This window comes from Sceloporus undulatus, chromosome 1 (genome assembly GCF_019175285.1).
Source record: "Sceloporus undulatus isolate JIND9_A2432 ecotype Alabama chromosome 1, SceUnd_v1.1, whole genome shotgun sequence".
NCBI lineage: Eukaryota > Metazoa > Chordata > Lepidosauria > Squamata > Phrynosomatidae > Sceloporus > Sceloporus undulatus.
This window is the reverse complement of record NC_056522.1, coordinates 212,395,626-212,409,218: the sequence shown is the minus strand read 5'-3', so window position 1 is coordinate 212,409,218 and position 13,593 is coordinate 212,395,626. Positions and strand designations below refer to the sequence as shown.

General features: G+C 38.3%; 1 protein-coding gene across 1 annotated transcript in view; it reads left to right on the top strand.

Moving 5' to 3' along the window:
* LOC121916544 (sodium channel protein type 2 subunit alpha) overlaps window positions 1-11,852 on the top strand; it is a 47,707-nt gene extending 35,855 nt beyond the window's left edge. The window contains exons 11-16 of the mRNA XM_042441787.1: window positions 1,617-1,898; window positions 3,742-3,795; window positions 5,091-5,228; window positions 7,159-7,263; window positions 8,345-8,615; window positions 9,117-11,852. Coding sequence (XP_042297721.1) covers window positions 1,617-1,898; window positions 3,742-3,795; window positions 5,091-5,228; window positions 7,159-7,263; window positions 8,345-8,615; window positions 9,117-10,312 — 2,046 coding nt within the window. The 3' untranslated portion in view covers window positions 10,313-11,852. The remainder of the gene's footprint in view (window positions 1-1,616; window positions 1,899-3,741; window positions 3,796-5,090; window positions 5,229-7,158; window positions 7,264-8,344; window positions 8,616-9,116) is intronic.
* The last annotated feature ends 1,741 nt before the right edge of the window (window positions 11,853-13,593 follow it).

The following is a 13,593-nucleotide window of genomic DNA, read 5'->3' as shown; positions in this document are numbered from 1 at the left end:
CAGTTTTTCTCACTAATTATGTTGCCAAGGCAACATATTAATCAGGCTAGAAAAATATTCTTCATGTGCCTCTGAAACTCATCTATAGCCCAATGACTATCCTTCTCAATGGACTACAGATAGTGCTGTGAAATATATGGAGGAGGTGATTTATTCAAATATGAAGTGCCAAATCTAGGAAAATATTTATTTTCTGGAAGTACTTGATGCTAATACTTCTCTGGAATCCACTCCCTGTCATCTATAAGTTGTGTCTCCAGATGTGCATAGGAAAAAATTGAGAAAGAAATGTACAGTAATTTACGCATTCTTAGAGGAGCCTACATTGTTGCTATTTTATTTCTTCTTAGGCTGAACTCAGTCCTGAGCATATAGCCTAAACAGAAGACAGCCATGTACCTGGTTAGATTATTTTCAGGACTACTTTCCCAAGCAGAGAAATATATTTCCTATCACTTGCTGTTTGAGATTCTCTTAGCTAGAGAGCTTAGGGATTGAACCAGAGAACATGTGGCTATACAACTTAACTATATCCTATCCCCTTCAGGGATCTGAAGCTGATTCCTAGCAAGTCCTGGCTCAATCTGAAACAAGAATTTGGAGCTCTCTGGGTCAAAATTAACATAGATCTGTGCTCAAAAGTATTCAGGAAACACTGTATTTTCAAAATACTTTTATTCATAATAATGTGTATGTTGAAAGTGTATTATTGCCTTGAAGAGAAATTAGAAACTAATTATGAATCAGGAATGTTGTGATACAAACACCTCCTCAGCGATGAGTTTACAACCCACTCTCAGTTGGCCTTACTTGCCTCCCTCCTTCAATAGGATGGCAATTTGTTTCATAATTGACTGATAGAATAATTGAGATTACATATGTGAAGTGATTTAAAACATGATTTAAAGCATGATCTGTTATTAATTTGCATTGTTTTACAAAGATTCACCACTTTAATCATGCTGTATCATTCAGTCCTTAAGTATGCAATCAGTAACAGTCAGCTATTAACAATACAGTCATTAAGTCAACTTCCATGTCCTTAGCAGTAGCTGCATTCCAACTTACTCCAGTGAAATCCATAGCTTCTCTCTCTCTCTCTCTCTCTCTCTCTCACACACACACACACACACACACACACACAGAGAGAGAGAGAGAGAGACCCCTAAAGATTCAGACCTAAAGAGACATCCAAGTCATTGAAGTATACCCTCCCACATTTCATAGATGAAAACTGGGACATATATGGCCAAGCAACATTACAGTGTGGTCAAGATGGCAAAAGGTATTATGAAAGAATAACACACAAGCTAGAAGAGGAGGCAACAGTTTTGCCAGAGGCTACTGGGAGGGGCAGGATAGTAAAAACTGCAGAACATGCAGCAAGGACACAGAGAAGGAATCTAATGTCTCCTCTAAGGTTGGAGCTGCATCTTCAACCTCAGAGGAAATAATTGGTTTCATCCAATGGCCTCCTGATATCCCAGGACAATAGGGTCAGAATCACAATGCTTTACAAATGTTTCTTTTGCTTTATAATACTTTCATAAAGTATCCAGTGTTTCTTTTGCATAAACAGTCACACTTTCCCCCCCATCCTTTCATTTGTTTTATAGGTGGTGGTGAACGCCCTCTTGGGAGCAATTCCTTCCATCATGAATGTGCTCCTCGTATGTCTTATATTCTGGCTGATCTTCAGCATTATGGGAGTGAACCTCTTTGCTGGCAAGTTCTACCACTGTATTAATACCACAACAGGTGAAATGTTCAGCATCGATGAAGTTGACAATCAGACTCAGTGTGAGGAGCTCATAGAAAGGAATGAAACAGCCCGATGGAAAAACGTGAAAGTCAACTTTGATAATGTGGGACTTGGTTACCTCTCATTGCTTCAAGTAGTGAGTAGCCTATACTTCTTAAAATTAAATTCTTTACTGTTTAACAAAAAAAAACCTTATCCTGTGCTTTCTTTTGACAAAGCTATCCCTCACTAGAAAAATGCTGTTCACCAATGGTAGGGTGGTGCAGTCACTCACTTTTAAAGTGCAGTCACTCACCATGTCAGTTTCCACAGCCATGCCCGCAAGAAAACACACACACATATATATTGCTGACAGCTGTATTGATCCATGCCAGCAAACTAATGCTGGCACTTCCTATCACCTCTTTTGTAAAGATTCTGGATCTTAATTGCCCATTAAAAACTGCTCAGAAATCCTTTGGACTACAAGAAAGATAGTTGAGAAAATCCAGCCCTACCAGCCACTGTGAGGATCTAGTTTTAGATGATACTGTGGAGTGACAAATGGTACCACTGCTGTTAAGATGAAGCAGGCAGACAAACTACTTCAACTACCTGGGTCCAGAAGGCATACCCTTTGCAAGTTAGCTGAACTATCCAAATGTAGTATCTTCACAGTGCTGGCCTCCATTCCTGTAAACACATGCTCATGCACATGCCAGCACAAAACTGAATCATTCTCATATATATATATATATATATATATATATATATATATATATAGTGCTTGCTCAAGTGAAAGATGTCAGTTTGTGGTAGTATGTGTTATATTCCTTTGTTATATAGTATAATACTAGCATTAGGGACAATAAGTCTTATTGGTTTCATCCAGGCTCTAACATGTTATTGTTGGTCTGCCTGAAACTATGGTTAAATATTCTTCCATAAATATGTACGCATGCAAGCAGACCAGTGTGGTGTAGTGGTTTGAGAACTGGCCTAGGAATTTGGAGACCAGGGTTAGAATCCCTGCTCAGCCATAGAAACCCATTGGGTGACTTGAGCAAGCCACACTTTCACAGCCTCAGAGGACAGCAAAGGCAAACCACCTCTGAACAAATATTGCCAAGATAACCACATGATTTTGAAGCCTTAGGGTTGGCATAAGTCAGAAACAACAACAATGCAAACAGGCAGATACATTACATGCTTACAAATATATCCTTGGGATGCCAGTAGATTTTAGCCAAGTCTGGCTCAGATTCAAACCCAAAGAAGCCAAGAAAGCCAAGACTACAGCCAAGATTTGACCCTTCTCACCCATGAACATCCTCTTCTGAATCCTGACAATATGAGTAGGCAAGAGAGGATGTCCTACCCTACTATCTGCCTTCCTCCCATGCACCTAAAGTCATCTCCCAAACCCCCACAACAACAAAATGCACTCCCTGCCTCCCTTTTCTCCCATTACAGTGAGAGCAGGGGTAGCAGACATGAGATGAACATGCATGTTCTCTTTTCCCCTCCCCAGTCTTTCTTTGCCCTCCATCATTGCCCCAAGGGATCTGTGATGCATCCTGGAAATTATACACTGTAGTTTAAAATTACATTACTCTGGACAATGATGAGAGACAGAAAGGAGAGAGAGAGAGAGAGAGAGAGAGAGAGAGGAGAAACTCTCTTTGCCACTCAACTTGTTGTCACTACATCTGATTTGCTCATAGAGTGAGGAGGAAAGAAAGGAGATGGGAAAGTAACAGTCATGGAAGGGATGTCAATACAAGGCAGAAAGGGTGAAGTGATACTTCCCATCATTTTGGTTCAGAAATTTTATCTAATTTATGTGGCAAGAACTGGGGGAGGAAATTGAACCAAATTGTGGAGAGCCTTAGTGGACACACATACACCTATATACCGTGAATACTTTTGCTTTTCATTTTGAAAACAGTTGCCATTGCTGCTTATGAAGTGCAGGACTTACCCCTGTGTTCTCTTTGCAGGCCACTTTCAAAGGCTGGATGGATATTATGTATGCAGCTGTGGATTCACGGAATGTAAGTATATTACTCACATAAACAACTGTTATATCAACCACTGACTGATTGTTTTGGAAGGGGTTTATTCTTTTTCAGTTTATTTCAAAGTCACATAGAACCAAATCTAAATTGAGAAGCTTATCATACAGTTTGCTCCTGAGTGAATGAGTTGTTTTTCACAAATAGCTAAAGTGGGACCATGTGGATTGGGACCGTGATGGAGGGCAGAGATCTCCCTTCCTTGTGGTTTTGACTCCTGGTTCATAGTGGGATTTCCTTCCCTGGTATCTGAAGTTAATTGAAGCTAATGGGAACATTTTTCCTGTGTTAATTTCAGATGTGGGCATCTGATCTCAAGTAGGAAGGCAGTGGTGGGCATATAGTTGAAAATTATCCCCTACTACAGAATCCTGATCCAGATCAGATCATTCTACACTGACATTTGTTGAATGAAAATCTACATTCAAAATCAAACCACACGTTGTTGTGGTATGGTTAAAGTGTTAGACTGAGACTTGGGAGTTCAAGGTTCCAGTTCCTTCTGAGCCATTAAATTCACTGGGTGATCTTGAGCCATTCACTAACCTACCTCACAGGTTTGCGGTGAGGACAAAATAGGATACAAGTGTAAATAATGTCTCCAGAATCAACGCAAACAGAAAGAAATTAGCTGTATGTTGTTCAAAATGAGAACCTCTACCTGTAGCTTTCACAGGCTGTTGGACCTGTTCCTTCTACCTGTTTTCATTCGGTAAACAACTCACTATTCTTTACTCTGATCTGATAGACCCCTCTATGATCCTTACCCTTTCCCAAGTCTCAGAGGGTCTCATTAGAGTTAATAGGAGGATATAGTTGCAAATTTATCTTGCTGAAGAACTATGAATGGACTATGTGACCTTGTACTGATTACTATCTGTGCAAGGTCACCTCCGAGAAACAGGAATTGTGTAGTTGCATTTTCTACATAACAGCATAGATTTAGAATGCCTTTTCATTACCATTTGAGCTTGAAAAATGAAAATAATTGCAGGACATTGCTTGTTTTATTAATATCAATTAAAATAACCTGTTCCATAGCATTGTCTGGGATTGAGATAGGGACACTATCTAATGTGGATTTTTTAGCATATTTAGGTATAAATGCTACTAAATTTAGACTATTTGCCCATACCTCCAAAGGGAAACATGGCTGAATATAGAGGGTGCTGGCCTTAGCATGCACAAACGATCAAAAACATTATATATTATTGATAATATTTTCTCTTTGCCTCCCAGTATTTTTTGCTAAAAAAATTCTGCTTATGTTGTAGGTGGAAAAACAACCTCATTATGAAGATAATCTGTATATGTATCTCTACTTTGTTATCTTTATCATCTTTGGATCCTTCTTCACATTGAATTTATTTATTGGTGTCATCATAGACAATTTCAATCAGCAGAAAAAGAAGATAAGTATTCTGTCACTGTGTTCTAAACACATCAGCAGGAGTTTAACGGTCATGATTCAGGAGCTGTTTTGCTGTGTTTATCATCAGTATTTACCAACAATCCCCCCGCACTTTAAAAAAGCGTGATTCATGGGGCAAATAATACAAATAAATAAATAAATGCACATGCTATAGCAGAACTGCATGTGCTTACTAATTTTGGATGGCCAAAGGATGGCCAAGTGTTGTAAGTCAAATCATAATAGCAGCTGCAGCAGCAGCATTTCTGTCCAAAATAACAGAAAGGCAATTGTTCTTCAAGAATGATAGGTAAATTATTAATTGATAAAATGATATATTAAATAAATTTGCAGATAGCATGGATCAACTATAAAAATGTATTTGGTTCATTATCACACATATGCATTGAAAAGTTTATTGAAATTTTAGGAATCAGCAAAAACATCAGTAAAAAAACCTACTCTTAACTGTAATGACAAAATGGAACACCATGGTAATAGTAAATGGACAAAAACTTAGTAGAGTCAATATTAGGCATGGAATTTTAAAGGAATTTTTTAAATTCCCTATCTCCTTTATTATTTGCTATTGAAATTATACCATTTTCAGTTATACTGAAGGAAACAAGGTATATCAAAACAAGATTGAAAAATATTTATTCTATATGGATGGTTTAAAATTATATGGGAAGCTGCCAACTGAAACTGAATCCTTATTGAATACTGTAAAAATATTTAATCAAGACATTTCAGTGAAGTTTGGAATTGACAAATGCAGTATGCTGTCAATAAACAGATACTGAATTTCTGCATCGGAAAGAATTAAGCTCCTTGATGGAAATACAGTTTGAAGCCCCAGCCATGATGGAAGTCATAAATACTAGGGATTATTACAAACTGAGGATATTCAATATAAAATAGTGAAAGAGACTATTAGTACCAAGTATATAAAAGAAGGTGCAAAGTTTTAACATCAAAACTTAATAGTAGAAATGTAATTCATGCCATAAATTCCTGAGCCCACATATCTAATACTTGTAGTGTTGAAATGGTTGGCTAGACGTAAGCAGAATTACATGTACCAGATAGAAAAGAAAGAAAAACCAAAATTGTGATAGCAAACCATGCTTTATTTTGGAGATTATCACACCTGAAACTCCCATCAGGATAAATGTGGGACTGAAAAGTCAAAACCAGGTGTTATCACATGCAGCCACGGCCAGGCGAGAGCAACCCGTATGCAGCCCGGACTTCAGCTGTGCTTATCAGCAGCTTTTCAAAAACAGGAGCTTGCTGTTTTTGAAAAGCCGCTGGATAAGCACAGCTGGGGTTTGAGCTTCATACGGGTTGCATTTGCCCACCCGCAGCCATGTGCGATAATACCTGGTTTTGACTTTTCAATCCTGTGTCTATCCCAGTGGGATTTCTAGGTGCAATAGTCTCTTTAGAAGGTCTTTGAAGTAAGATGCAACAGTTGTCCTTTCCCAGAAACCTACTGCTTCCTAACATATACAAAACAGTTATTGTACACAGATGCTCACCAAAGATCATGACCCAGTAGGAGATTGTATGCCAGTCTAGTCCTGTATGGCTGAAGTAAATATCCCCCCAGAGGACCTGATTTTATGGCGTGGATTAGAATGGGACAGAATTGTAGTGAGCAGTGCTACTTTGGGGTTATATAGGTGAGTTCCTACACCTATAAGAAATTAAAACTGGGATGAGGAATATACATCATCTACCTAGATACATATATGTCTGAAAGCAACAGCCTTGCCTTGTTAATGGTGAGCCTCAATTTTATATCCTATGAGATGACTCAGGAAAAAAGCCAAGTAAAAGAAGTTACCAATTAAATTAGAATAAATATGAAAATGTTTGTTTTAAGAAGACATAGCTGGTTGTAACCAGTTTTGGTTTCATCCTTTTACTTTGGAGGTCAAGACATCTTTATGACAGAAGAACAGAAGAAATATTACAATGCGATGAAGAAACTGGGATCCAAGAAACCACAAAAGCCTATACCGAGGCCAGCAGTAAGCTCATGATTTACTCCCCCACTATTTACTTATTGCTCTTTTAAAATGTACAGTTGGTCCTCTCTATCCACAGATTCTTTGTCCACAAATTCAAGCACCCACAGCTGGAAAGTATGTGTGTGTGTGTGTGTGTGTGTGTGTGTGTGTGTATATATATATATATATATAAAATCTTGATTTTGTCATTTTATATAAGGGACAACATTTTACTATGCCACTGTATTTAGTGGAACCCAGCAAATAACAAGGACCCACTGTATGTTGTTGTTGGAATGCAATTGAGGGAGGATTTATACTCTGTTGAAATTATAACCTGAAAGGAACTTCTATAAATTATTTTCTGGTGACCTCCTTCAGGCTTCTTAATCACAAGAAATAGTAAGATATTCTGTGATAACAAATCAAAACTCAGCTAGCATCAGAATGTTTATATTCTTGCTGTGTCATTCAGTTAATAAAAATACCACACAGGAGATCCGCTGATGAATTTCTTCATTGTACCAACGTTTGTCCAAGGATGATAGCTGCACCAAAATGTGAGAGATAGTAGTGGATCTCTCCAGCAAAGAAATCTAATTAGCAAGGCAGAAGGTGAAGAACATCTAGTCCCATGTTGCCTTCACCCCCATCCCACCAAGTCTAACAGAGAAAAGAAATAAGCTTAATCTTCTTGGTAAAGCATATAAATTAGCTTTACTCAAATACATGGTCTACTGGAGGAGAGGAGAGAAGAGAAGGCTGAAGTTTAGGGTGATGCAGGAAGAGAGTGGTTGTAGAAAAGGCATCAGAAAGTCTGCAGACATGCACACTAGTGATTATCAAGTATAGGCACGCAAAGGTTGCTAACTAACAGTAGTCCTGTTTTTCCTCCCATGTGGTCTTGTTACATTATCAAAATGGAGGATGAAAAAGTGAAGCGTTTCCACTTTACTAAGGAATGAATCCTGATTCCCCTAGCTTTGATGGTATTTAAGTTGTGAATATATGTGGAAAAAATGATAAATATTAACAAAATCTCCTAGTAGACTGTGTAAATCATGCAATATATGAATAATATGTTGTTTTCTTCCATCTACAGAACAAATTCCAAGGCATGGTCTTTGACTTTGTAACAAAGCAAGCCTTTGACATCAGCATCATGATTCTTATCTGCCTTAACATGGTCACCATGATGGTGGAAACAGATGACCAGACTGATGCAATGGAAACTAATTTATACCGAATTAATCTGATTTTCATAGTCCTTTTTACTGGAGAGTGTGTTTTGAAACTGATTTCACTCCGCTATTATTATTTCACCATTGGCTGGAACATTTTTGATTTTGTGGTTGTCATTTTATCCATAGTTGGTAAGAAAAAATCCATTTCAGTAGCAGATTAACATGATCATACATGAAAATCATAGAAAATTAATGTAAATCTATCAATTAACATTTTGAGCAAGGCTTTAATAAACCTCTACCTTATTAATTAAGGTTTCTGTTAACCCCTAAATGTAATTTTCTATAACCCAGCCTCCATTTTAAAGGTGAAATCTGGTAGTTTGCAATTTTGCAGATTACATGTGCAGATATTCACTTGAACACATGTGAACCTAAAACTGAGGGTGGGGATGGTATGTAAGTCCAGCCCAAAATATCCCCAAGCACTTGAAACTAAATTTGACCTTCCTATCTTGAGCACAGAAGTATGATAGAAGCTGTGCCTCTGTGTTCAACTGAACGTGGTTATTTCTGGGCACTTGGAAACATTGGGAGTGGCACTTACAGTTGAAGCCATATGCATGTTCAACCAAATGCCTTAATAGTGTTTGTATAATCTTAATTAATCTACGTAAAATTTATTTCTAGGTATGTTCCTGGCGGAGATCATTGAGAAATACTTTGTGTCCCCCACCTTGTTCCGAGTGATCCGACTTGCCAGGATAGGCCGGATCCTGCGTCTAATCAAGGGTGCTAAAGGGATCCGCACTCTGCTTTTTGCCTTGATGATGTCCCTTCCTGCCTTGTTTAACATTGGCCTCCTCCTTTTCCTCGTCATGTTCATCTATGCTATATTTGGAATGTCCAACTTTGCCTACGTGAAGAGAGAAGTTGGAATTGATGACATGTTCAACTTTGAAACATTTGGCAACAGCATGCTGTGCCTTTTTCAAATTACCACCTCTGCAGGCTGGGATGGCTTGCTGGCACCTATTCTCAACAGCGGGCCTCCGGACTGTGACCCCGAGATAGACCATCCGGGAAGCTCAGTCAAGGGAGACTGTGGCAATCCTTCTGTTGGGATTTTCTTCTTTGTCAGTTACATCATCATATCTTTCTTAGTGGTCGTAAACATGTATATTGCTGTCATTCTGGAGAACTTCAGTGTTGCTACAGAAGAAAGTGCTGAACCTTTGAGTGAGGATGATTTTGAGATGTTCTATGAGGTCTGGGAGAAATTTGATCCAGATGCAACCCAATTCATTGAGTTTTGTAAACTCTCTGATTTTGCTGCTTCACTGGATCCTCCCCTTCTTATAGCAAAACCAAATAAAGTTCAGCTTATTGCAATGGATCTGCCCATGGTAAGTGGAGACAGGATTCATTGCCTCGATATCTTGTTTGCTTTCACAAAACGTGTTTTGGGTGAAAGTGATGAAATGGATGCCCTCCGTGTTCAAATGGAAGATCGGTTTATGGCTGCCAATCCTTCTAAAGCCTCCTATGAACCAATCACCACTACACTGAAAAGAAAGCAAGAAGAAGTATCAGCTGTCATTATTCAGCGAGCCTTCAGGCGCTTCCTCTTAAAGCAAAAAGTTAAAAAGGTTTCCTGCATTTTTAATAAAGATCGAATCAAAAGTGGAGATGACACTCATATCAAAGAAGACATGATTATTGACAAGCTCAATGAGAATTCTACTCCTGAAAAAAATGACATGACCCCTTCCACAACCTCCCCTCCTTCCTACGATAGTGTTACAAAGCCTGATAAAGAGAAATATGAAAAGGACAAATCAGAAAAAGAAGATAAAGGTAAAGATAGCAGGGACAGTAAAAAATGAGCAAAGCAGAAGGTTCTCTTTGTGACAAATTGTTTACAGCTTGAGAAAGTAAAGTATTATTTTAAAAGGACTCCCATAGGAGGTTTATGCCAAACTGTTTTTGCACACACACAGAAACACACAGAGACACACACACACAAATATCTATAAATATATACAGTATACAAATGCTAGATATATACTTAAGGTCAGTGCCTATTAACAAGATAGTGACCCCCTCGTCGATCCAAATGCGGCTCTGTAAAACAGGGTGGCAAGCTTGACAGGAGGTTACTGTTTTCATTACCAGCTGACACTGCTGAAGAGGAGGGGGAAATGGCTACCCAGACTGTAGGGACCAGAGGTGCAAACTGAGAGGTTAAGTGTGTTTAATGTGAAACACTCAAGTACAATAATTGTATCCACTGTTTGCATTCCAACTGCCACATTTTTGCCATATTTTTACAGAAATCGGTGTTGGTGAGGTCATTTTTTTAATTCACAGGTTGTTTACTATTATATGTGACTATTTTTGTAAATGGGTTTTATGTTTGAGGGGTGGGGTGGGTCCAGGGTCTTGGGGAAATATGAGGACCAGCTGTTCTGTCTGATTCTCTTGTAATGTACAGGCAGAAGTGATTTGCATGAAGGCATGCTGCACTTATAGAACATGCATGGAAACAAATAAGACTTCTTTGCACAAGAGTTTTAAATACTTCCATGTTTCAGGATGGCTCCAGATTCTGAGGTGCTTAATAACAGTGTACATCTTTGTGTCTCATCCTGACAATTCTCAATGTGCCTGTAACTCTCATAAAATCAACAGTTATTCAACAGAGGTGCCCTCTCCCCCTTCCCTCTACACATACAAAACATACCATTCAGTCATCACAGCTGATATGAACGTCATTGGCAATGTAATCCTGTACATATTTACTCACCCATTGAGTTCATTGGGACTCACTCTTTGGTAAGTAGGTATAGGGTTGCAACCAAAATAGAAAACTTGGCTGGGGATATGGGGTGGGGGTGTTCTTTAGTATGCTATACAGGAAACAAAATGCATTCACTTTATCTTGATTTTGGAATGCCAAACTGGCCAGAAGAAAGGGGGAGAAATATGAGACATTTATATGTTTTGTTTGTTTGTTTTTAATTTCTCCTGCAGTATTGTTTAGCCATCTTCCACTCTCAGCAAGTTTGACATGGTATGTGTCAATGAGATAATGCTGTCTATGTAAATAGTTAGTTTAATCTTGTGGTGCATGTTTGAGCAAAGGAATCAATGTCCTGTGCACAACATTTATTGCATCAAATATGTACCACAATATGTGTAGATCGCAAGCCTTGAGCAGGAAAATACGATGTATTCTGTACCATTATAAGTAGTTTGGAGGCTCTCACAGATGCATGTTGTTTATCTCGCCTTCGCTGCTGTATTTTTCCCCCCTTGGGTTTGTTCAGAGATTTAATATGGGAAGCCATATGTCAGTGGTAAAAGTGAAACAATTTGTTCAACCAGACATCGTTCCTCATTTCATCAAGCAATAGTTTGCATCTGTTTGGGTGGGGGACAAAGGGAGGGGGAGGGAGGGGGAAGCTTCTTGCTCTGCCCTTACTGATTTCATTCTTCTCTTGAATTTTAAGTGAGTATTATTGTACAGTGTGTAGCCAGCTGTACACATCATATTGCAAAGCCGCTTAATCTGTTCAAGATACATGGTTAGCGTTTTTCTAAGGGGAAAGGAATATATATATAAATAGTGTACAAAACTCATTTGATTTTATTTTTCAGCATTTTGTACATAAATGACGAAACAAAACTGATCTTCAGGTTGATGTCACAGGCAGTTGTTACGTTCTGTCCATTGCACTTTTTAATTGAAGACCATCACAAAGTAGGGAATAATAATAATAATAATAATGAAGGAGAGAATGGGGACAATGGTAGGTTCCTGGGTTGCTTTTTTAATTAGTACTGTATTTTTGCACACATCTTATTGTGATTTTTTTTCAGACTGAGTCCAAAATGCACTTGCTTCCAAATAGCTATAACTTGTAATTGAAATGTGGTGGGAAAGGTTTGTTCAATATCCTAGCACTGCCTGCATCAGCAGTTAGTCTTATTAATTCATAAAATCCTTGATCTTTTCCAGTGTTTGTTTACATAGACTATTCTTATTCTTGTTGATTCATGCTGCACTAGAAGTCTTCTAAATATTATACGCGGTTCCACAATTATAATTTCCCCCTCCACAAGATCGAAGTAACGAACTTGTATATTTGATCACACCAGGACATTTTTAATTTTTTTTTATTCCATTCACAAGCAAAAATTAAATGTTAATTCCTCCTTTTACTGAAACTGTTGACTTTGTGTGTTGGTGAACTGCATGCAGGAAAATGCTATTACCATAAAGAACGGTAAGCCACATTACAGTTGAGCCAAAAGAATAAAAACTTCATTTTTTATTGTATTTGGTGTTTCTGTCTTTCTTTTTTCAGGGGTTTTTAAAACTTCAAAATGCCTTTTGTGACTGGCATTCTGATCTTAAAAATACACTCATGAATAAAATGTTCTTGATGTTTCTGCCTTTAACACATGAATACATTTGCCTTAGGAATAATGCTGCAAATGGATCCCCATCCCAGTCATAACACAGAGGAAGACTTAGGGCAGCCTTCTCCAACTCAATTCCAACCAGGTATCGTTTACAGAAATAACTAGAGCCAGACTGTAATCTTCATATCAAGACAGCATCAGCAGGGAAAGTGCTCAGGGGCAGAACAACGGTCAGCAACTGTGGAAGATCAAAAGGCTGCATTAGTCCCCCGCAAGGCCTTGAAGGGCCACACAGTCATGCATACACAAAATTCAGTATTTTTCCCCAAATGCCTCCTAGGGAACATGGAGGACATTTTTATTATGTTCTGAGGCATTCCTGGGCCATTTTAGGTCCAGGAAAGACCTCTTTAAAACAAATGCAAGTGAGTGGAAGTGAATACCTGTTTAATTCCTGTTTCAAAAAAGGTTGGATGTTCAAGTCTCATTAAATACAATGACATAGTAAAATAGCATCCCTTATTTAAGACAGCAAACTCACATTTTGCTTTTTGGAATGTATGTATTTTTAAAAAACATTTTCAAGCCATAGATGGTTGATTCCATGTATAAAGAATCAGTGGACACAGAGAGCTGAGTGTATTTTGAAAAAATTGCAAAGATTTATGATGTCTGGGGGCCTAGGAAGTTTCCAAACATAGTAGAAATGGCCACCACACCCTCCAGAGGGCATCTTGGT